General features: G+C 34.3%; 1 protein-coding gene across 1 annotated transcript in view; it reads right to left on the reverse strand.

Moving 5' to 3' along the window:
* The window catches only part of PPP1R9A (protein phosphatase 1 regulatory subunit 9A), a 403,588-nt gene that overhangs the window by 92,067 nt on the left and 284,447 nt on the right, over positions 1 to 27,074 (reverse strand). The window contains exon 6 of the mRNA XM_023226677.3: positions 6,576 to 6,711. Coding sequence (XP_023082445.2) covers positions 6,576 to 6,711 — 136 coding nt within the window. The remainder of the gene's footprint in view (positions 1 to 6,575; positions 6,712 to 27,074) is intronic.

Below are 27,074 nucleotides of genomic sequence, written 5' to 3' on the forward strand. Positions count from 1 at the left end.
GTGTGTGTGTGTGTGTGTGTGTAGGTATGTGTGGTGTGTGTGCATGGGTATGTGTGGTGTGAGTGTGGTGTGTGTGTGGGTATGTATGGTGTGTGTGTGGCCATGTGTGGTGCATGTGCAGTGTGTGTGTGAAGCGTGTGTATACACTACTTAGGCCAGAGCACATATGGATAGAGTCTTAAACAGAATGTTTTCCAAGCACCTTGTGATTCTGGGCCTCAGTGACAATGACCGTTGCTATAGATTTGGGGATCATAAACCAAAGGATGTAATTAAATTTAATGATTTTAGAGATTAGACCAAATTGGGAGTCTGTGAACAGGCTGTTAAATATATTTCTTTTATTCTTCAGGCTCCTCTAATTGCCATTAATCAGCCTGCCTTTTACATACACTCAACCTCCATTTTTAAGCACCTCTATCTATATTAACAGCAACTAAACATAATGAGAATTATTTTATTATTTAAAGTATAGTATCATTTTAGATATTTTGATATGTCTACCATATAAATCATGCAACTAAATACTACTATAATTTAAAGATATATGTATCTAGTGTTTTGAAAAATCAAGAATTTTGTATCAAAAGATTAGTTTCTTAAAAAGTACTGGATTTACAGACAGTATAAATCACTACATACATTATTACTGTACAAACATCATACAGACCTGCTGTTGGACATTTGTTTTTTCCCTTTAATTTGAATCACAAGATATTTAAAGTGTTAGGGGTTAAAAATATCCATGGCTAAATATTAAGAAATGAGTCTAAATTGCAGAAGCTATACCTAAAATATATGCTATGTTTCAGAATTAAATGTTTTTTTAATGATTATTTTCAAACTATTATTCAATGCACAAAACACATCACTCTAGAGAAGTTCTTCAGAACATACAGATAGTTAATAAGACACAAAGAATATTTAATTTTACATATGAAGCAGGAAAGTACAGGTAAGCATTACTTTCAACCAAAAAACAAACCTTAAGAAAATAGTTGTTATTGTTATTGCAGTTGCCAGACATTCCTTGCAATTCAGCCACAGTGTTCTAAAATGGTTGACAAAAAATATTAAAGAAGGCTTAACCCCCACCGCAAAGAGAAAAGCCAAATGATAAAGGATAGAAAAACACTGAGTCCCAGTGCTTACTGTGATACACAGTGTTAAGTACTAAGATAATATTGCTGCATGTTGGTAAAAAATGCCCCCACTCTTAGTTTCTCAGTATTACACAGTATAAAGTCTATTTACATTATTGTATTCACATGATTAAAAGGCCAACCATAATAACTCAATCTCTTGTTTACACACACAAGCTGTTTCCAACTAGGAATGGCAAACAGTATGAGTCAAATTTAATATTATCCCTCTAACACTTTTTATAACATAAATATATTCTTGTATACCTTTTAATACTTATGCAAACCAAAGCTTCCATTATATTTTTGCCCCTAATTATTACATGCCAACACAAGCAATAAAAAACCATAGCTATGTGGGCAGCTACTCTAAACTGTATTTAATACTTTAAAAGATTCTAAAAAAATAATGTTGCTATAACATTCTTATAATGATATTAATTTCCAGTAAGGAAAACAAATTATGAAAGAAAGATTAAATTATATTTTAGAAGGGGCTTCAGTTTCTGAAGTGATGATTAACCTTCTTATGAACTACTGCCTAAGGAGACTTTGAAATGCTATCTATAGCTAAGACTTTACAATGTAATAAATATTATATCTTAAAAGAATATTTAAGGAAGCCAAATAATCATAATTTTTACAGTGCAATACTTTATTTTAATTTCAATGATCATACCTATTTTCTAATTCAGAAATGGAATATAGCGCCAGTTCATACTGTATTTCCTCTAAGCCTGCAGCACTTCAAACTGCACAATGCTCTTAAATAAAAAATACTCATAATATATACATGCTACACAAAATATATACCATAATTACATCATCTCACTACTAAAAGGCTACACACTGATAATGGTGGAGTATGACAAGAGAGTAAATGTAATTAAAAAGTTAAATTCTAGCTGAAAAATTTATCATACCCCCTAAGTGTCATGAAATAGTGCTGTCTGAGGGATTTATTGAAATCCTCCATGGCAACCTTTCAGATTGTTAGAAAAGAAAGAGAAAGAAAGAAAAAACCCAAGTGATCAATACTTCTATTAAACAGAAATGAAATCATGAATCACAGATATATTCAGATATACATTTAAAATTTTTCAATTGTTCAGATATTCATCTCCCTCTTCTTAAATAGGATCCTCCTTTTTATTCTACAGCTTTTAAGCAGAGCCATTTCAACATTTTTAAAAAAAATCAGAATGTTTAACAGAGAGTAAACAAAAACAGGGATGCAAATTAAAATAAAATTGGCTGTTTGCTTATTTTAAACCCTTCTAAAGATGTAGAGGAAGAAAAAACAGAAAAAGTAGAAATTTAAATAGTTTGAAAATTACCTATATAGCTTAAATTCTACTAGAATATGACTTATAATTTCCTAAAGCATTGAAACAGATATGTCTAAGCATATGCAATATATTGTAAGATAATCTTCCTCAATATAGTTCTTAGAGCTCCACTGTAGGTTTATAATTTCAGGAGCTATTTTTCCCATTGTGATGTTTTCCACATAGTGAATGCAAGCAAGCAAATACCCTCTGTCAATGTGACAAGTTCCAAGTTACAATCAACTGGATGATCTGATGAAAAACAGAAGCTATCTATCCTTCAGCAGAAAATGCTGATCTAAGAGCTGGCTCTGGAAATCAGTTGGATGAACTTGGTTGCTCTGTATCTAATTGGAGGTTTTCCTTACTGGCGCAGGGAATGTCACAAGGGATATTGTCAAATAAAAATAACTCTAACTTGGAAATCACAAGATGATTCTATAATTCATAAAAGTAAAAAAAAAAGTGACCGATTACACACATCCAGGGCTTATTTTAACAAAGATATATCAATCAATAAATTGTTGGATTATATATGAAATTAACTCAATTATTCAAGGAGCATTTATTCATTAGATATTCAATATATGTTCTCATTTCCTTTATGCCTCTTGGGCATTTTATTCTTCATTCAAAAGGAAGACAGGGAGTACACAGAAAATGGGGAAAATGCACTCAAATCAATCAATTTAATAATATTTTTTAGGCCGGGCGCGGTGGCTCAAGCCTGTAATCCCAGCACTTTGGGAGACCGAGACGGGCGGATCACGAGGTCAGGAGATCGAGACCATCCTGGCTAACACGGTGAAACCCTGTCTCTACTAAAAAAAAAATGCAAAAAAATAGCCGGGCGAGGTGGCGGGCGCCTGTAGTCCCAGCTACTCGGAAGGCTGAGGCAGGAGAATGGTGTAAACCCGGGAGGCGGAGCTTGCATTAAACTGAGATCCGGCCACTGCACTCCAGCCTGGGCAACAGCGCGAGACTCCGTCTCAAATAAATAAATAAATAAATAAATAAATAATATTTTTTAGCTTTAGAAAAAAAGAATTTGAATCAAATAATTTGAAGTTTTAACACTGGAGTGGATTTTCACTATTTATACAGCTTTCATCTCTCCTATGTAACAAAAATTAACAGTTGGTTTTATCTGGGCATGTTTTGGTGAGGCAGTGTGTAACATACAAAAAAGGGAAAAAACCCAAGTCACAGAGGAGGATGAGAGAGAGATACAAAGGAAAATTCTCTTTGACATTTTTCCATAAAGTGAGTTACTTGGAGTAACATAGCAAGCACCTTGTTTTTACTTCTACAACTTGCAGAAAGAAAAAACAGTTTAACTCAAAGCTAAACTAATTTAAAAAATTGAGTACTCAATTATTCTTCCCTTTAAACTCTATGAAGATGATTCTTACCGACTGTTGGATAGAGTAAAATAATTATCCAAAGACTTGATTTCCCTATTACTAGAAATACAGAACAAAGAATTATAGAACCTGAACTCTAGCACCCCAAACAGTAATCCTCTTAACGTCTTTTGTTACCCAGTTATTCTGTGTCTGCCTGAATATAGCAGGAGTGTTCTGTATGCTCTACTGAAAAACAGCACAGTGTGTTGCAAAGAGTCCAGGCTTTGGAGCCAGCAAGACCTTATTCCAGTTCCAACTCTGCCAGCTACTGGACGTACCACTAGAAGAAACCTCAGTTGCTGCATTTCTAGGAAAAAAAAGAAAATCTCTTCTGGCTGCATCAAAGATTAAATGAGATCATGTAGGAAAGACACCTTGCAAAGTGCCTGCCACTAAATATTTACTTAATTTCCTTGCCCCTGACAATATCTGCTCAGGTGACAACTCTGATTACTTTACAAAAACAGGCAAACAAACAAAAAAAAAATCTATAAGCAATCTGCCATTTAAGATGTCATACATTCCTAAGTATAAATGTCATGTAAAAAATATTCTTTTTCCATCTATTCAAATTATCAAGTTAAAGAAAAATCTGGGCCAGGTGGGGTGGCTCACATCTGTAATCCTAGCACTTTGGGAGGCTGAGGCAGGAGGATTGCTTGAGGCCAGGAGTTCAAGACAGGCCTGGACAACATAAGTGAGATCTCATCTATAAAAAAAAAATTTTTTTTTGTCATTAGCAGGATGTGGTTCTGTGTGCCTGTAGTCCCAGCTACTCAGGAGGCTGAAGCAAGGCAGGAGGTTGGCTTGAGCCCAGGAGCTTGAGGATATATTGAGCTATGCTTGCAACACAGCACTCCAGCCTGGGTGACAGAGCAAGATCCTGTGTCTAAAAAAAAAAAAAAGCTAAATCTTATATCAAGTTTTGGTAATGAATGCGATCAGTGCCTCAAAATAACTGTAGAAAATGTGTGCTCTGTGATCTAAATGTTTTACTTGGAGTGCCTTAAAAATGTGACTATCTTGTCTGCCCCCTCTGCTTGTTAGACTTGATTGCTTATTGCATATTCATGGAATATTAGAAGCTGGAAGGAATTTGGTGATCTAGCCCAATCTCTGTGCTTTCAGGCCAAAGACACCAAGGCACACAGACTAGAAAGCCTGGCCACGTCCCCTTCCACCACTTGATGTCACTGTACTCCCCTGAACCTAAGACCATAAATCCTAGCACAGTGAGGATGCAAAAATCAAACCTGCAGAAAATGATTCTACAATCTCAGAAAAAGCTTGCAGTCAAAGCAAATTGGTGTCTCTGATAAAATATAAAATACTAATGTAGAGAATTGAAAACCAAGTAAGATACAAGTTGAAAATATTTGAGGAATTCCCTTTTTTAGTTTGAAAATTCAAGAGAACATTTTTCATGCAAAATATCTCAGTGTAATGAAAATATACTTGCCTTTCAAAAGGACTCATCAAGTAAGAAAATACATTAAATCACGTTCTAAGAGTCTAATTCATTCACTTAAAGGATTTCTAGTGTATTATTCTTTGATCAAAAGTTAACAGATATACCACCTCTAGTTTTCTACTATAATAAGTAGAGAATATATCCTCATTATACCACATATTCACGAGATCTTAATATACATTGGGATTAAAATATCTCAGATTAAAAATATGTGAAAATATATGAATGTCTGTTTATTAATCTCTATATCCTGGCTAGAAAGCAAAATTCTGAAAAATTATATATTCAGAAAAGAAGGGGTTGAATATATGAAGTTTCACTGTGGTTATATCAGCTGGAATGAAAAATATTTATTTTATCTGAATATATACTAGTATATGGAATATACAATACTACAATTAAATTGTTGATGGATCTTTTGACATGCCAATATGAAATATATGCATGTTTAAACGTGTTTATAATAAAGCATGTTGTCCCGTTATATCAATGTACATTTGGCAATGACATTAGAAACAGACCAGCATCTGTATTATATTACAGCACACAAGGGTTCTGGAGAGCTGTTTTCACTTGGGGGTTAGCTTCTATTCATTTACTTGATCTTTTACAGAAAGCAGGATGTAAAATTATTCCAATATGTATCTACTCTATGGAACATGTGCTAGTGGAAAGCTTTGTTCTGCATTATGTTAGCACAAATCATAGTGAGCAGATCCAAAGAACTTTCTCTTCCTGGGGGAAAAAGACACTGGAAACACTCAGCAATCTTTAGTACTTTTCTATGAATATTTGTTTGTGTATGGGTGTGTTTACCAATTTTTTGGAAAAGCATTACATACTATAGTAGAACATTTGGAGAAGACTGACAAAATATAAAGCAGAGAGAGAAAATCGCCCAATTCCACCAATAAAGACAGACATTATTCACATTTCTGTGTTTTTATCCTTTTCTGTTTCTATGACTTCCTTTATAATAGTGCAAAATATAAGACTTATTTGTGTCCACAGTCTTCATACTGTAAACAGGATACCATGACTTGATTCTTAAGTATGTATCAGATGCTAGTAGTATTTCTTTTCTAAGGTAGAATTTTAGTTCAATGTGGACACACCTTCCTCAAGAAACTGCATAAAACCTGTCATACTGTTTCATACTGTTATACAGTAGAGAGAGTTTCATGAATTAGAAAATGTGGGAAAAATAATCATTGCAAGCACTACTGACCTCGTCATCGTCGGCATCATACTGGGCATAGTGCTGTTCCAGCAGCTCTCTCTGGCGCCTCTCCTGTTCCAGTGTCTGGCTTATCAACTGGGCAACCTCACTCACTTGTCCTGGTTTTTCCCGCCCAATAACAAATCTGTGGAAAGGTTAACAAAGACTAATATTTAAGACTCTCCAACAAAAAGGAGTGCTAAGAAAAGTAACAAGCAGGTTTGATCTCAGCAGGGTCCATCAAGCCTCAAGAAAGTAATATCACCTACGTACTTCAAAATGGTTTTCTTGGGTGAGAAGAAAGGTTAGATGAGCAATTGAAGTGATTTTTAGGGACACAGCTCATAAAAGAAAAGAAGGGGGAAAAAGTAAAGGACCATAAATATTATCATTTTAAGAGAAGATGTAACATAGGTAACCCATTCTGCAGCACTTTACACATTTTTGATGCCATACAAAATGGAAGCAAGCTCATAATTTCCTGTACCATTGAACTCAAGAAGCATTTGCATAACTATAACAAAAATTGCTTCAAAAACATTTTGAGGGCCAGGTGCAGTGGCTCAAACCTGTAATCCCAACACTTTGGGAGGCCAAGGTGGGTGGATCACTTGAGGTCAGGAGTTTGACAGCAGCCTGGCCAAGATGGCAAAATCCCATCTCTACTAAAAATACAAACATTAGCCAGGCTTGGTGGTGTGCACTTGTAATCCCAGCTACTCTGGAGGCTGAGGCAGGAGAATCATTTGAACCCGAGAGGCGGAGGCTGCAGTGAGCAAAGAGTGCGCCACTGCACTCCAGCCTGGGTGACAGAGACTCTGTCTTGAACCAACAACAACAACAAACATTTTGAAGTAAGCATAACTTAGGTGGCTAAATATATAACTTTGGAAATAAGAGAAAGGGAAAACTTAAGTAGTGTTTTTTGTTTTTAAAATGAAAAACTATAATAAGAAGAGGTAGTGAATTAATTCACTTCCTTTGGGGGAAAAGATAGCATGAAAAGGGGTATGGTTCAATAAATAAAGGGAGGAAAGGAAATATTTGTTGATATTAATGCCTGTAAAAAAAAGTCTAAAGAGAAAAACAAGAAAGATATTTCCTTATTGCAAGCTACAGTCATTTACGGTATATTCTTGTCAATATAATGTGTTGTGCTCAACAATTTAATATTCATTTTTTAACATCTTTTCACATTAATATATATGTTTTTGTTTTTCTAAAAGTACAAATAATGTGTCTCCAGGATGCAGTTTCTAAGTATTACTTATCATAATTTTAATATGAATCTTTGTTTAAATCTTGTTTCTACATTTAATTGACACTTTCCTCTGATTAATGTATGTTGCCGTCTTTGATCAATTTTAAAAGAAATATACCATAATTTTTCTGCACAATACACTAAAAGTCAAAATTTTCACCCTTGGATGTTAGTAGTTAATTGCCTTTTAATAAATACTTTTATATAGTTTCAAGCAAGACTTACTTTGAAATTATCTTTAAGTGTTCACTTATCTTTTGTGTTATTTTCCTTTGGAAATCAAGTATTAATAGAATTTATAAATACTATCTTTTTCATCTTTATTCAGGTACAATTTACACACAATAAAATACATGAATTTTAAATGTACAGTTCAATAACTGTGATACATACTAAACATGTAATTACCACATTAATGAAGATACAGGACATTTCCATCAACCCAAAATATTTCCTTGTATTCCTTTTCAGTATGTCATCTTCATCCTGGACCTATATTTATCTTTTCCAGAGTTCTATAAAAATGGAATTTTAGGGTGTCTAGCTTGTTTGGCTCACCACAATGATTTGGAGGTTTATCCATGTTGATGTAAGTTTCAGTTATTTGCTCCTTTTTATCACTAAATAGTTTTCCATTTGTATTGAATACATCACATTTGGTGTATCTATTTTTCTACTGATAGGTATTTGGGTTGATATTATAAAGAAAGTTATTACTATAAACATTTGTGAACAAGTCTTTATGTGAACATAAATTTTCATTTCCTTTAGACAAATAATGGAATTGATGAGTTATATGGTAAATGTATATTCAACTTATAAAGAAATTGTCAAATTGTTTTTCAAAGTAATAGTATCATTTCATATTCCCACTAGCAATGCATAAAAGCTGAAGTTGCTTTGCATCCTCATCAACACTTAGTACTGTCTTTAAAATTTTTGGCCATTCTAGTAGATATCTAGCGGTATTTCATGATGGTTTTAATTTCCATTGCCCATATGATCTTTTCATGTACCTATTGACCATTCATATATCTTCTCCAGCGAAGTATCTTTTCAACTCTTTTATCCATTACTGAAAATTAGGTTGTCTTTCTATTATTGAGTTATATTTGTTCTTTATAGACAAAAATACACACACACACACACGTGTGTGTGTATTTTATTTTTAAAACAGAGTCTTGCTCTGTCACCCATGCTGGAGTACAGTGGCATGATCACAGCTCACTGTATCCTAGAACTCCTGGGTTCAAGCAATCCTCCTGCCTCAGCCTTCTGAGTAGCTGAGGTAACAAGCATGTGCCCCATGCCTGGCAAAGTTCATTTTATAATGTTTTGTAGAGATGACAACTCATTGTTTTGCCCAGGCTGTTCCTGAACTCTTGGCCTCAAGTGATCCTCTCACTTTGGCCCCCCAAAGTGCTGGGATTACAGGCATGAGCCACCACACCTGGTCCTTTATATATTCTTGACACATATCCTTGTCCATGTATGTTCAATATACATATACAAACACATACACAATATACATCTATGTGTTTATGCATTTAATTTATGTATTAACTTGTCCCAGTCTGTGGCTTGCTTTTTCATTTTTTAAATTGTATCTCTCAAAGAAGTCTAATTTATCACGTTGTTATAAAAATTCATGCTGGACATGGTGGCTCATGCCTGTAATCCCAGCACTTTGGGAGGCCAAGGTGGGAGGGCTGTTTGAGCCCAGGATTTCAAGACCAGCCTAAGCAACAAAATGAGACCCATCTCTAGAAAAAATAAATAGCCAGGTTTGGTGGCATGCACCTGTAGTTTTTGCTATTTGAGAGGCTTTAGTGGGAGGACTGCTTGACCCCAGGAGGTCAAGGCTGCAGTGAGCCATGATTGCACCAATGCCCTCCAGACTGGGTGACAAAGCAAGACCCTGTCTCAAGAAAAAAAAAAAAAAAAAATTGATGGCTTTTGCTTCCTATATAAAAAGCCTCTGCCTGATTTAAGATTGCTAAGATTTTCTCCTATTTTTCTTCTTAAAGTGTTTATGTTTTGCTTTTATATTAGGTCAATGATATCTTGTAAATTAATTTTCATGTATGATGTGTGGTAAGGGTGGAGTTTTCTTTTGTATTTCTAAATTGATAATGAATTGTTTCAACACCATATGCTAATAACACACTCCTCTGATTACTATATAATAAGTCTTTAGGTGGTGTGAGTTTTCTAACTCTGTATCAATTGTTTTTCCTCTGAAATTCCATATAAATTTTACAATCAGCTTGTCAGTTTCTAAAATAAAGCCCACTGGGTTTAATTTGGAATTGCTCTGAATTCTAAATTAATTTGTAGAGAACTGACATCTCAGCAAAATTGACTTGTCTGATCCCTGAACATGGTGTATCTATGTATTCATTCAGATTTTTACTTTCTCTCAATAATATACCATGGTCTTCAGTATACAGGTCTTAAAAAATCATTTGTTAAATTTACCTCTAAGTATTTCATGTTTTTTTTTTTTTTTTGGATTGTAAGTGATATTGGTTTTTAAATTTCTGTTTCTGGGTATTTGTTTTTAAAGTATAGACATATAATTGATCTTTGAATACTGGCCTTGTATTCTGCAACCTTGCTAAACTCATTTATTAATCCTAGTAGCTTTTTGTAGATTTCCTAGAATCTTTTGATATATAGTATCACATCCACTATGAAGAAATACATATTTTACTTCTTCCTTTCCTGTCTATTTATTTATTTATGTATTTATTGCCTTAATATCCTGGCTAAAACTTCTAACATATATTACAAAGAAGGTGTAAGAGTAGACATCCTCGCTTTGTTCACTGCTGATCTAGAATTCTAGAACATGAGTTCTAGCTTGCCTAGAAATACACAGAATAATTTTATTTAGCGACATTATGTTTTTTACAGTTAAAGATATATAAAGTCTTTAACATGCTAAACGAATCCATAGACATATAATGACTACCTTGAATTCACTACATTTTTGGTAAATTTTTAAATGTCAGAAATTATGTCTAATGATACAAATATAAAGCAATTCAGAAGCTTATATCCTCGAATGGTAATTTTAGAAAAGCCTAGATTGACCTTTTATCTTTATTTAAATGCATCATAGAGTAGCATTTGAGAGAGTATCGCTTACTACAAAGTTGACAGGAAATCGAGGGTAGCAGTTAATGTATAAAATGCATATAAATTGAAAACAGCAGCCAAGCTCAAAAGTAAAAGGTAAATTAGAATTCAAATTCATTTAAGCTATAAATTCTTTAAACTTATTCGAGAATGTTATTGTCAGATCTTTTAGTTTAACAATTCTTCTAATAGAAATAAAGTTCATTTTCTCTGAAAGACAAGTGCTACTCAGACTATAATTCAGGGAGAAAGAAAGATGATTTTAGAAATTATCTGCTAGCCAAAGATTAGAAACTACTGTTGCTATTTCCAGAGGTGAATGAAAGTGTCTTAAAAAAGACCCTGTGAGAGATTTAAAAGCAGAAAATTATTTTTAAATAGTTCAGATTATAACAGAGTATATAATAAATTATATAGTCATTTATCACAAATCAAAACTCTAATATAATTTGCAAATTTCTTCCTATCCTCAAAACAAGATCCCTAATTCCAAATCAGAATTATTTGTGAAGCTAAAATAAAAAGAATAAATGCATTTATAATAGAAGTTTGAGAGGAAATAAGAATCATTCCATACTGCATAAGAAACTTGCATTTTAAATCATGAAGGCAGTTACTCAAAATCACAGCTTCACTTTCTCAATTTGCCATATAATTTAACATAATTTACTATTTGTCCAATATTGCTTTGTATTCAAAATCACTCTACAGTCTTATGAAATAGAAATGATTTATAATTGCACATAAGACAGACAATTCATCTCATGAAATATACTCACTTTTAAAAGTGTAATGTTAAAGTACATATATCTCTTCATTCAGGCAGCTATTTTGAGCAGTGTTATAGCACCCAGATCCACATATCTTTAAAGCTTTGTAATCCAGTAAATTTAAAGCACAAGTTTGCAATAACAGAATGTCATCCTGATAAGTACAATCCAGATGGAAAGCACGCAGAAGTGGAACCAAACAACAGGCCCCTGCCTCATTTTCCTCATGTGGAGATTAGTATACAACCTCATGTGTCTGAAGGGGTGATAAAAGAATAAAATGTGGTACATACATGAAAGAACTTGAATGTACTATTGTTATTATGATGAAAATGATAAAATCTCCCATATTGAAAAATCTGTATCATTGAAATTACCTTCCTATGCGTTCTTAAGTGTCTGGTCTATTTTATGCTGTCTTTGTAAATATGTCCTATAAGACTACGTATACAACTAGCATAAAGAGAATTCAGCAGAAAATGTAAAATTTAAAGTAAGGTTATTATTTCAGTTATGAATTCAGAGTATGGGTATGCTATGATAGTACAACTTAGGAGTTAAAATGGTAAGTAAAAGGGAAAACCACCTTTGATGGGACAAATCCACCAAACTATAAATACCACTTAATGATTTTGTGACCTTGGATGTATTAATATGTCTAAGCTTTTGTTTCCACATTTGTAAAATGAGTATACTAACCATAATAAATACTATATAATCCATAAAAAAATAAGTACGTGGTGCTTAGTGAGGGTTTAATAAATGTACATTGCTGTTTTAATCTAGACAAGACAAAATGCATTTAAAAGTACCTCCTGTAAATTGATCTGAAACTTCTGTGGCAACATCAATAGATAATATATCAGCCTTTCACTAGTAAGCAAAGAACATTAAATTTAAAAGAAAACAGAGATGCCATTTCATATCTATTCAGTAAATAATAAAATAACAAATTAAAATAACAAAATGTAATAGTGCTGAGGCCATGGTGAAACTGCATATTTATACATTACTTATTGATTACAATGCACACTGTTACAATATCTTTGTTGGGCAATCTGACAGCAGGTAATAAACACTATGAAATGATGAAAAAAAGTACTTACCGTACACACTGTCCCAATTCCCTTTTATTTGATCACAGTATTGAAAATAGAGTTGATTTTTTATGAGTAAACCACAGGAAAAGGATAAAATCTTTAATCTAAAATGTGCTCTGAAAACTGAAATTTCTGTTGCCACTGAAATATTAAAGTATAAATCTATATAATCACTTTAATTGAATTTTTAAAACTTTCAAAAATATAACATTAGTCAGCAATAATCAGTCCTAAATATATGTGGCCAAATCAATTGATATTTCTGTACAACTGTGATTCATATCTTATACAGTATCTTTAACTGAAAATGACAACATGTACTGAATCAGTCTGTTTTTAAACTTAAATTTTCTTTAAGATAATAATATTTTCTCTTGTCATATTCTAAACTTTTTTCTTTGCTTCAACAAAGAAAAATAATGTGTGACAGTAAAAGTAATAGTGGGATCTTTTTATCTTTTAGGTATAAAGAATAAATTAACAGAAAACAATTCTAATGAATTAAATTAAAAATTAAGTATTTTTTCTAAGCTTATCATTGCCAAATAATGCAATACCAAAACTAAAATCTACAATTAAGGTTTATGTTTTTAGCCTGGCTTTTTATTGTGTTAAATAAAATTACCTTGGTCAAAAATTACCACTAGATAGAAGGAATAAATACTAGTGTTCTATACCGCTGTGGGATGACTCTAGTTAACAATAATGTATTAGACAGTTTCAAATAGCTAGAAGGAGGACACTGAATGTTCCCAACATAAAAAAATGATAATGTTTGAGATCACAGATATGCTAATTACCATATGATCACTATACATTATATAACAAAACATAATTATGTACCACTTCAATATATGCAATCATTATGTCAATTAAAATTTTTTATCTTGTTTTAATGTGTATTATTTCACTAAGAACTGCCCTCTCTCCCCTTCATGCTGAGATACAATAAGCCAAAGCAGATACATCAGTTATTCCTTTCTTTTCATTTATTATCAGTCCAAGAAATATCCATGTACTGTTCTTTGGAGTATAGGTATCTAGATTATGTGGGATTCATTTCATTAGTTTATTTGGTAAGCTGTCAAATACAAGTTAAACAACAATTAAACTGTATTTACAATTTACTAAATTCAAGTCATAAAGATCCTACATGTTCCATGTAAATAATGAGAGGTTATAAAAAATGATAATTTATGAATTCCTTAGTTTTCAGATTTAGTTGTTTTAATAAAATTTATGTACTAGTCAAAAATGACACTTATTTAATGTTGAAATTTAAAAAATCTCAATGTGAATTAAGTTTCAGTAAAAATGAAAAAGCTGATTGTGGAGTCAAGACAGCAGACAGGAGACAGGGTTGACATGCAGCTCCCACTGGGACAGACAGAACAATGTGTGCAGACTCACAATGTGGACTTTTAATCCAGGAACCACCACAGGAATGTAGTACCAGGAAGAATAAAAGAATTCATGGATGCTTTGAAAGAAGTGGCAGGCCACTGCAAGTTCTGAAAGACAGGCCAAAAACTCTGGTGATCTCTTGAAAGTGCCACCTCCTGGCTGGAGGCTGACCAACTTAGGACATTACAGCAACTCATGACAGAACAATCCTGTTCTGAGGAGGAGAAGACAACAGCTAATTCCACTGCCTGCAAAATCCCAGCTAACCAGTGGTCCTCAGTGTGTCCATGTGGCAACTTTACTGCTGGCATAACCAGCATTCAAGAAAGCCAGCATCCTCAATGTATCTAAAACTAAGGACTCTCACACAGTCCATTTCACAGCCCTGCCAACTCCACCAGAGCAGGTACTGGTATCCATGGCTGGGAGATCTGAAGACGGATCACATCACAGGACTCTAAAGACATTTCCCAGCACTAACACAGAGCCTAGTAACCTTGCTAGGTGTCTAAACCCAGAGGAGCAACATCAGTCACTAAAGTCTGGCTTGCAGAAAGTCCCATCCCTAGGGAAAGAAGAAATGTACCACATCAAGGGATCACCCAGGGACAAAAGAATCTGAACAGCATCCCTTGAGTTCCAGATTTTTCCACTGAAATAGGTCACTCAAATGAGAAGGAATCAGAAAAGTAATTCTGGTGATGTGGCAAAACAAGATTCTATAACATGCGCAAAGGATCCAAACCAAGAAGAAATCTCTGATTTGCCAGATAAAGAATTCAGAAGGTTGATTATTAAACTACTCAAGTAGGTACCAGGGAAAGATGAAAACCAACTTAAAGAAATTAAGGAAAAAATACAGGATATGGATGAAAAATGCTCCAGAGAAGCAGATACCATAAAGAAAAAACAATTACAACTTCTGGAAATGAAGTACATACTTTAGAGAAATAAAAAATGCACTGGAAAATTTCAACAATAGAGAGCTCAAAGTCAAGGTCTTCAAATTAACCCAATCAGACGAAGACAAAGAATTTTTCAAAAATAAACAAAGCCTCCAAAAAATTTAGGATTATGTTAAACAGCCAAACCTAAGAACAACTGGTGTTCCTGAGGAGGAAGAGGATGAGGATCCTAATACAGTGAAGCTCAAAGAACACTTGGGAAATACATTGCAAAATGTATTTTGTGTGTAATGGATGATCACCAGCAAAAAGATCATCACCCAGGCACACAGTCATCAGGTTGTCTAAGGAAAGACTCTTAACAGCTGTGAGGCAAAGGCAAGCAGTAACCTAAAGGAATGTAAAGCCGTAGCATAAAGGAAAACCTACCAGATTAACAGCAGATTTCTCAGCAGAAACCCTATAAGCCAAAAGGGACTAGGGTCCTAACTTTAGCATCCTCAAACAAAATAATTACAAACCCCGAACTCTGTACCCAGCAAAACTAAGCTTCAAAATGGAGAGCTAAAGGATTTTTCAAAGAAATAAATGCTGAGAGAATTCATCACTATCACACCAGTACTACAAGAATCTTGAAACAAACCCTTGAAATGCATGAAAATAGAACCTCCTTGAAGCATAAATCTCATGGGGCTTATAAAACAATAACACAATGAAGAAAAAACAAAGTATTCTTTGGGAGGCTGAGGCAGATGGACCACCAGGTCAGGAGTTCAAGACCAGTCCTGCCAAGATGGTGAAACACTATCGTTACTAAAACTACAAAAATTATCTGAGTGCAGTGGCAGGTGCCTGTAATCCCAGCTACTCAGGAGGCTGAGGAAGGAGGATCACTTGAATCCAGGTGGCAGAGGTTACAGTGAGCTGAGATTGCCCCACTGTACTCCAGCCTGGGTGACAGACTCAAAAAAAAAAAAAAAAAAAAAACACAACACAACACACACACACACACACACACACAAACAAAGTATTCAGGCAATAACTAGTGTGATGAATAAAATAGTACCTCACATCCCAATATTAACACTGAGTATAAATGACCTAAAGGCTCCACTTAAAAGGTACAGAATGGTAGAATGGATAAAAGTCCACCAATCAAGTATATGCGGTCTTCAAGAGACTTACCGAAGGCATAAGGATTCACATAAACTTAAAGGGGTGGAAAAAGGTATTTCATGTAAATAGAAATGGAAAGCAAGCAGGAATCACCATTCTTATATCAGACAAAACAGTCTTTAAAGCAACAACAGTTAAAAAAGACAAAGAGGGATATCATATAATGATGAAAGGACTAGTCCAACAGGAAAATATCACATTCCTAAATATATATGTATCCAACACAGCACTCCTAAATTTATAAAACAATTATTACTAGATATAAGAAATGAGATAGATGACAACACAATAATAGGGGACTTCAGTACTCACCTGACAGCACCAGACAGGTCATTAAGAGACGAAGTCAACAAAATAATGGACTTCAAATGGACTTAACAGATATTTAGAGAACATTCTACCCAACAACTGCAGAGTATACATTCTTTTCATTAGCACATAGAACATTCTCCAAGATAGATCAATAAATTCAACAAGTCTCAATAAATTAAGGAAAATCAAAATTATATCCAGTGCCCTCTCAGACAACAGGGAAATACAACTGGAAATTGACTCCAAAAAAAAAAAAAAAAAAAAAAAAAAACCCTCAAAACTAAGCAAATACAGGCAAATACAATAATCTGGTCCTGAATGATCTTGGGTCAACAGTGAAATCAAGACAGAAATTTAAACATTCTTTGAATTAAACAATAATAGTGACACAACATATTAAAACTTCTGGGACACAGCAAAAGTGGTGCTAGGAGGACAGTTCATAGCATTAACTGCCTCCATCAAAAAAGTCTAACAGAGCACAAACAGACAATCTAAGGACACAACTCAAGGAACTAGAGAAAGAACAAACTAAATCCAAACCCAGAAGAAGAAAAGAACCAACATTAGAGCACAACTAAACGAAATTGAAACAAACAACAAAAAATGCAAAAAAATCAATGAAATAAAAAGCTGTTTTTTTGAAAAGATAAACAAAATTGATAGACCATTAGTGTAACTAACCAAGAAAAGAAGAGAAAAGATCCGAATAAGCTCAATTAGAAATGAAATGGGAGATATTGTAACCAATACCACAGAAATACAAAGGATAATTGAAGGCTACTATAAACACCTTTATGTATGAAATCTAGAAAATCTAGAGGAAATGGATAAATTCCTGAAAATATATAACCCTCCTAGATTAAGTCAGGAAGAAATGAAAACTCTGATCTTATCAATAATGAGTAGTAAGACTGAAATAGTAGTTTTAAAAATTGCCAACAACAACAACAAAAAAAGTTCAGGACCAGAAAGATACACAGATGAATTCTGTCAGGCGTTTACAGAACAATTGGTACCAACCTTTCTGAAACTATTCCAAAAGATAGAGAAGAAGGGAATCCTCCCTAAATCATTATATAAAGCCAGTATCACCCTAATACCAGAACCAGGAAAGGACAGAACAAAAAAAAAGAAAACTACAGACCAACATTCCTGATGAACACAGATGCAAAAATCCTCAATAAAACACTAGTAAACCAAATCCAACAGCATATCAAAAAGATAATCCACCATGATCAAGTGAGCTTCAAACCAGAGATGCAGGGATGATTTAACATATACAAGTCAATAAATGAGACACACCACATAAACAGAATTAAAAAGAAAATCATATAATCATCTCAACAGATAGAGGAAAAGCATTGACAAAATCCAGCATCCCTTTACAATTAAAACCCTCAGCAAAATTGGCATAAAAGAGACATACATTAAAGTAACAAAAGCCATCTATGACAAACCCACAGGCAACATTACACTGAATGGGGAAAAGTTGAAAGCATTCCTCCCAAGAACTAGAACAAAAAAATGATGCCCCACTTTGACCACTTCTATTAAACATAGTACTAAAAGGTTCTAGCCACAGCAATCCGACAAAAGAAAAAAATAAAGGGCATCCAAACTGGTAAAGAGGAAGTCAAACTGTCGCTGTTTGTGGATGATATGATCATTTACCTAGAAAACACTAAATACTCATTCAAAAAGCTCCTAAATCTGACAAGTTCAGTAAAATTTCAGGATGCAAAATGAATGTACACGTATCAGTAGCACTGCTGTACACCAATATCGACCAAGCTGAGAATCAAATCAAGAACTCAACCTCTTTTACTACAGTTCCCCACTCTCCCCAAAAAACATTTAGGGAGTTTCAAAAGATCTCTACAAGGAAAACTACAAAACATTGCTGAAAGAAATCATAAATGGCACAAATGAATGGAAACACATCCCATGCTCATGGATTGGTAGAATCAATATTGTGAAAATGACCATACTGCCAAAAGCAATCTACAAATTCAGTGCAATTCCTATCAAAACACTATCATCAATCTTCACAGAACCAGAAAAAACAATCCTAAAAATTTCTATGGAACAAAAAAAGAGCCTGCATAGCCAAAGCAAGACTAAGCAAAAAGAACAAATCTGGAGGCATCACATTACCTGACTTCAAACTATACGACATGGCTATACGAAAACAGCATGGTACTGGCATAAAAATAGGTATGCAGACAAAAGGAACAGAATAGAGAACCCAGAAATAAAATCAAATATTTACAGTCAACTGATATCTGACAAAGCAAACAAAAACATAAAGTGGGGAAAGGACACCCTATTCAACAAAAGGTGTTGGGGTAATTGGAAAGCCACATGTAGAAGAATGAAACTGCATCCCCATCTCTCACCTTACACAAAAATCAATTCAAGATGGATCAAAGACTTAAATCTAAGATCTGAAACCATAAAAATTCTAGATAACATTCGAAAAACTCTTCTAGACATTGACTTAGGCAAAGAGTTCATGAACAAGAATCCAAAAGCAAATATAACAAAAACAAAGGTAAATAGATGGGACCTAATTAAGCTAAAAAGCTTCTGCACAGCAAAGTATGTGCAGAAAGAGTAAACAGACAATCCACAGAGTGGGAGAAAATCTTTGCCATCTATACATCTGACAAAGGACTAATATCCAGATCTATAGAGAACTCAAATCAGCAAAACAAAACAAAAAAAATCCCATCAAAAAGTGGGCTAAGGACATGAATAGACAGTTTTCAAAGAAGATATACAAGTGGCTAACAAATATATGAAAAAATGCTCAACATCACTAATGATCAGGGAAATGCAAACCAAAATCACAATGTGATACCACCTTAGTCCTGCAAGAATGGCCATAATTAAAAGATAAAAAACATAGATGTTGGCATGGATGTGGTGAAAAGGGAATACTTTTACACTGCTAGTGGGAATGTAATCTAGTACAACCAGTATGGAAAACAGTATGGAGTTTCCTTAAAAACTTAAAAGTAGAACTATCATTTGACCTAGCAATTTAACTACTGGGTATCTACACAGACAAAAAGAAGTCATTATATGAAAAAGATACCCACACACTCATGTTTATTGCAGCAGAATTCTCAATTGCAAAAAGATAGAACACCCTAAATGCCATCTATCAACGAGCAGATAAAGAAAATGTAGTACACATATATACAGCATGGAATACTGCTGAGTTATAAAAAGGAAGAAAATAATGACATTTGCAGCAACCTGGATGGAGTTGGAGACCATTATTCTAAGTGAAGTATCTCAGTAGTGAAAAAGCAAACATCATATGTTCTCACTTATATGTGGGAGCTAAGCTATGAAGATGCAAAGGCATAAAAATAATATAATGGACTATGGGGACTTGGGAGGAAAGGTTGGAGTGGGATGAGGGATAAAAGACTATACATTGGGTACAGTGTACACTGCTTGGGTGATGGGTGCACCAAAATCTCAGAAATCACCACTAAAGAACTTTTTCATGCAACCAAACACCACCTGTTCCCCCAAAACGATTGAAATAAATAAATAAATAAATAATTAAAATGAAACAATTTTTTAAATGAAAAAGCTACACCAGGATATAGTTATCAGTTCTTATATAACAAATAATTTCATTCAAACAAACATCTATTGTATGTACATTTAATACCTGAAATATATGTCTCTAAAAAATAAAAATAGATGCACACAACTTATACTTGAATATTGGGATACCTTCATGAGCTATGCGTCACAAGATCCTAGAGTGTTTTAGAAAAGCACAGTGCCTCATTGTTTCTATTTGATTATATTACATGGCTTTTCTCCGAATTTGATAGCTTTTTAATATTTAACTTGATTTCGATGAGTATGTAGTGGTAAATTTAACTCCAGCTACTTTCACTAGTTTGTTGACAGTAGTTAAGAGTTAAAAGTCCTAGACAACCAAGCGCTTGCTCCTTATTTGTAATCACACATTCTTATATATTTTTCCTTTCTATATTGGGAGCTAGATTAATATACCTTATTATATACTTAACATTAAAAAAATTAAAAATTCATCTATGAAGATGATTGCTTTTGAAAGCTGGATCTGGCCACTGCACTCCAGCCTGGGTGACATGGTGAGACTCCATTTAAAAATAAAATAAAATAAAACAAAATAAAAGGTTTTAAAAATAAAGAAAGTGGAATCTGAAATATTTAAACTTAATTATAGGTATTAGTTCTTTGAAATGATTTTTCTATCTAACCCAATACTAACTATAAGAATATTTTTGGCCAGGCATGGTGGCTCATGCCTATAATCCCAGCACTTTGGGAGGCCAAGGCGGGTGGATCATGAGGTCAAGAGATCAAGACCATCCTGGCCAACACGGTGAAACCCCGTCTCTACTAAAAATACAAAAAAGCCGGGTGTGGTGGCAGGTGCCTGTAGTCCCAGCTACTTGGGAGGCTGAGGCAGGAGAATCACTTGAATCCAGGAGGTGGAGGTCGCAGTGAGCCAAGATTGCGCCACTGCACTCCAGCCTGGGGAACAGAGCAAGACTATGTCCCCCCCACCAAAAAAAGAATATTTTCGCCAGGCCTGGTAACTCATGCCTGTAATCCCAGCACTTTGGGAGGCCAAGGCGGGTAGATCACCTGAGGTCAGGAGTTTGAGACCAGCCTGGCAAACATGGTGAAACCCTGTCTTTACTAAAAATACAAAAAAATTAGCCAGGCGTGGTGGTGAGTGCCTGTAGTCCCAGCTACCTGGGAGAGTGAGGCAGGAGAATCACTTGAATCTGGGAGGCAGAGGCTGCAGTGAGCCGAGATCATGCCACCGCACTCTAGCCTGGGCAAGAGAGATCCTGTCTTAAAAGAAGAAAAAAGTATTTTTCTATGCTATATTTCATTGTAAACAAAAAGTTGAATTCTTAAAAAAAACTTGCCTAACACATGCCACTTTAAGAACTACACACTATTTAATAAATATAAACTTAAGATACTTTCCAAAAATACTACATCCTTTCCAGGAGTAACATTTCTCTGCTTAGTAGTTAGCCTTGATGTCTTAGGTTTAAACATTAATATATATGAACATTACAAACGTAGTATGCAAAATGTTAATCTGTATATAGTGACACCAGAAAATGTCTCATCAAGCCAAAATCTCATTTCATTAGTTCTTTTGAAATCCTTGCTGGTTTTACTCTTTCTCTCAACAATGGTTGTTGACCATTCTTATATATTCAACATTAAGGAGATCTAATATCCATGATCCAAAATCCAGAGTAGTTGCTTCTCTCATCTTAGGAGTAAACACAAAATCCACAATGGTGGATGATTTCCATGAATATGAAAATTCCCTCACTGCCCTCCACTGCATATAACACTTTATTATTCAAAAATCACAAAACAAAAAGCTCTGATAAAAAGTGAAATTCTCAATTGCCCCTTGTATTATAGTGGCAACAAAAACAATGAAATAAGTAAAGTAAAAACATTTCAAGGTTTACTGCATTTCAAATGGAAATAATCTTAAGTAAATATAAAAGAAACAAAAGCTTCCAAGCATAGAAATTACACATCCAGGTATATATCCAAATATAAACATACATATCTATTAAAAAACTCATTTGTCATTCATTTATATTTTCTTTTCTTTTGAGCCAGGGTCTCACTCTGTTGCCCAGGCTGGAGTGCAGTGGTGCCATCATTGCTCACTGCAGCCTTGAACTCCTGGTCTCAAGCAACCCTCCTGTCTTGGCTCCCAAGTGTTGGGATTACAGATGTGAGTCACTGCGTCCAGCCTATATATATTTTTTAAATTTTTTATTTTTCATAGTTTATTGGGGTATGGGTGGTGTTTGGTTACATGAGTAAGTCCTTTAGTGACCTGTGAGATTTTGGTGCACCCATCACCCAGCAATATACTACACACTATTTGCAGTCTTCTATCCCTCACCCCCGCAACCTTCCCCCCAAGTTCTCAAAGTCCATTGTATCATTCTTATGCCTTTGCACCCTCATAGCTTAGCTCACACATATCAGTGAGAATATACAATGTTTGGTTTTCTGTAGACTCCAATCTCATCCAGTTGCTGCAAATGCCATTAATTCATTCCTTTATATGGTTGAGTAGTAGTCCATCATAGACACACATATATGTATATACATATGTACACACACACGTATATACATATGTACACACATGCATATACACATGTAGACATGTGTATATACATGTATATGTATATACATATATACATACATATACACACAGATGTAGATGCATATATACACATATATACATATACACATATACACATGTATATGTATATATACATACATATACCTGTACCTATACATATGTATATACATATATGTCTATGATGGAATATATATCCTATATATGCTAGAATGTATACATTCTATATATGATGGAATACATATATATAGAATATATATGAATTCACATATATATGTGATATATAGAGAACATATATCACATATATTCTGTGAATATATATCATATATATCAAATATATATACTATATATTCTATATATGCTATATATATTCACATATCACAGTTTTTTTATCGACTCATTGATGGACATTTGGGTCAGCTCCATGATTTTGCAGTTGTGAACTGTGTTGCTATATATATATAATATATACAGAATATATTATATATTATATAGAATATATAGATTCTATATATTATATCATAGAATATATAGATTCTATATAGTCTATATATTCTCTCTATATATTCTCTATATATAGAATATATAGAATTTATATATTCTATAATATATATTCTATATTACATATTGAATATATGAATTCACATATATATGTGAATCTATATAGAATACATATATCAAATATATATGTGAATCTATATATATCACAGTTTCTTTATCGACTCATTGACTGATGGGCATTTGGGCTGGCTCCATGATTTTGCAGTTGTGAATTGTGTTGCTATAAAAGTGTGTGTGCAGGCTGGGCGCGGGGGCTCACACCTGTAATCCCAGCACTTTGGGAGGCCGAGGCGGGTGGATCACGAGGTCAGGAGATCGAGACCATCCTGGCTAACACAGTGAAACCCCGTCTCTACTAAAAATGCAAAAAATTAGCTGGGCGTGGCGGCGGGCGCCTGTAGTCCCAGCTACTTGGGAGGCTGAGGCAGGAGAATGGCGGGAACCTGGGAGGCGGAGCTTGCAGTGAACCGAGATCGCGCCACTGCACTCCAAACTGAGCGACTGAGCAAGACTCTGTCTCAAAAAAAAAAAAAAAAAAAAAAAATGTGTGTGTGCTAAGTATCTTTATCATATAATGACTTCTTTTCCTCTGGGTAGATATCCAGTAATGGGATTGCTGGATCAAATGGTAGTTCTACTTTTAGTTCTTTAAGAAATCTCCACACTGTTTTCCATAGTGGTTGTACTAGTTTACATTCCCACCAGCAGTGTAGAAGTGTTCCATGCTCACTGAATCCACGTCAACATCTGTTTTCTTATTTTTTTGACTACGCCCAGTTCTTGCAGGAGTAAGGTGGTATCACATTATGGTTTTGATTGGCATTTTCCTGATTATTAGTGATGTTGAGCATTTTTTCATATGTTTGTTGGTCATTTGTATATCTTCTTTTGAGAATTGTCTATTCATGTCCTTAGTCCACTTGATGGGATTGTTTGTTTTTTTCTTGGTGATTTGTTTGAGATCGTTGTAGATTCTGGATATGTGTTCTATGCCAGATGTGTAGATGGCAAAGATTTTCTCCCACTCTGTGGGTTGTCTGTTTACTCTCCGACTGTGACTTTGACTGTGCAAATCTCTTTAGTTCAATTAAGTCACAGCTATTTATCTTCGTTTTTATTGCATTTGCTTTTGGGTTCTTGGTCATGAAACCCAAAATTGCCTAGGCCAATGTCTAAAGGGTTTTTCCAATGTTATTTTCTAGAATTTTTATACTTTTGCCTCTTAGATTTAAGTCCTTAATCCATCTTGAGTTGATTTTTGTATAAGGTGAGAGATGAGGATCCAGTTTCATTCTCCTACAGGTGGCTAGCCAACCTATATCCCAGCACCATTTGTTGAAAAGGGTGCCCATTCCCCATTTTATGTTTTTCTTTGCTTTGTTGAAAATCAGTAGGCTTTAAGTATTTGAGTTTATTCCTGGGTTCTCTATTCTATTCCATTGGTCTATATGTCTATTTTTATAGCAGTACCAAGCTGTTTTGGTGACTATGGCCTCACAGTATAGTCTGAAGCCAGGTAATGTGATGGATCCAGATTTATTCTTTTTGCTTAGTCTTTCTTTGGCTATATAGGCTCTTTTTTGGTTCCATATGAATTTTAGAATTGTTTTATTGTTTTTTCCCAATTCTGTGAAGAATGATGGTGGTATTTTGATGGCAATTGCATTGAATATGTAGATTGCTTTTGGCAGTATGGTAATTTTCACAATATTGATTCTACCCATCAATGAGCACGGGATGTGTTTCCATTTGTTTGTGTCATCTATGATTTTTTTTCAGCAGTGTTTTGTAGTTTCCCTTGTAGAGGTCTTTCCCCTTCTTGGTTAGGTATATTCCTAAGTTTTTTTTTGTTTTGTTTTTTTGTTTTGTTTTTTTTGCAGCTATTGTAAAAGGGGTTGAGTTCTTGATTTGATACTCCACTTTCTTGCTACTGGTATATAGATGAGATACTGATATGTGTATATTAATTTTGTATCCAGAAACTTTGCTGAATTCTTTTATTAGTTCTAGGAGCTTTCTGGAGGAGTCTTTAGGGTTTTTGAAGTAAATGATCACATCATCAGCAAACAGTGACACTTTGACTTCCTCTTTACAGATTTGGATGCACTTTATTTCCCCTCTCTGATTGCCCTGGCTAGGACTTCCAGTACTATGTTGAAGGGGAGAGGTGAGAGTGGGCATCCTTGTTTTGTTCCAGTTCTCAGAGGGAATGCTTTCAACTTTTCCCCATTGAGTATTATGATGGCTGTGGGTTTGTCATAGATGGCTTTTATGTCCCTTGTATGCCGATGTTGCTGAGAGTTTTAATTATAAAGGAATGCTGGAGTTTGTTGAATGCTTTTTCTGCATCTATTGAGATGATCTTGTAATTTTTGTTTTTAGTTCTGTTCATGTGGTGTATCACATCTATTCACTTGTGTATGTTAAACCATCCCTGCCTTCCTACTGTGGAACCCACTTGATCATGGTGGTTTGGCTTTTTGATATGTTGTTGGATTTGGATAGCTAGTATTCTGTTAAGAGTTTTGGCATCCGTGTTCATTAGAGATACTGGTCTGTAGCGTTGGTTTTTGCTTATGTTCTTTCCTGGTTTTGATATTAGGGTGATGCCGGCTTCATAAAATGATTTAGGGAGGGTTCACTCTTTCTCTATCTGGAATTGTGTCAATGGGATTGGTACCAATTCTTCTTTGAATGTCTGATAGAATTCTGCTGTAAATCTGTCTGGTCCTGGACGTTTCTTTGTTGGTAATTTTAAAATTACCATTTCAATCTTGCTGCTTGTTATTGGAGTGTTCAGGGGATCTAATTCTTCCTAATTTAAGCTAGGAGGGTTGTATCTTACAAGGAATTTATCCATCTCTTCAAGGTTTACTGGTGTATGCACATAAAGTTGTTCACAGTAGCCTTGAATGATCTTTTGTATTTCTGTGGTGTCAGTTATAATAGCTCCCATTTTGTTTGTTATTGAGGTTATTTGGATTTTTCTCTCTTCTTTTCTTGGTTAATGTTGCTAATAGTCTATCAATTTTATTAATCTTTTCAAAGAACAAACTTTTCATTTATTTTTTGTATTTTGTTCAATTTCATTTAGTTCTGCTCTGATCTTGGTTATTTTCTTTCTTTCACTGGGTTTGGGTTTGGTTTGTTCTTGTTTCTCTAGTTCCCTGAGATGTGACCTTAGATTATCAGTTTGTGCTCTTTCAGTCTTTTTGATGGAGGTGTTTAGCCATGAACTTTCCTTTGAGCACCGCCTTTGCTGTATCCCAGAGGTTTTGATAAGCTGTGTCACTACTGTCATTCAGTTCAAAGAATTTTTAAATTTCCATCTTAATTTCATTTTTGATCCAATAATTATTCAGGAGCAGGTTATTTAATTTCCATATATTTGCATGGTTTTGAAGGTTTGTTTTGGAGTTGGTTTCCAGCTTTATCATACTGTGGTTGGAAAGAGTGCTTGACATAATTTCAATTTTCTTAACTTTATTGAGGTTTGTTTTGTGGTCTATCATATGGTCTGTCTTGGAGAAAGTTCCATGCACTGTTGAATAGAATGTATATTCTGTGCCTTTGGATGGAATGTTCTGTATATATCTGTTAAGTCCATTTGTTCCAAGGTATAGTTTAAGTCCACTGTTTCTTTTTTTTTTTTTTTTTTTTTTTT

Source organism: Piliocolobus tephrosceles, chromosome 8, assembly GCF_002776525.5.
Source record: "Piliocolobus tephrosceles isolate RC106 chromosome 8, ASM277652v3, whole genome shotgun sequence".
Lineage (NCBI taxonomy): Eukaryota > Metazoa > Chordata > Mammalia > Primates > Cercopithecidae > Piliocolobus > Piliocolobus tephrosceles.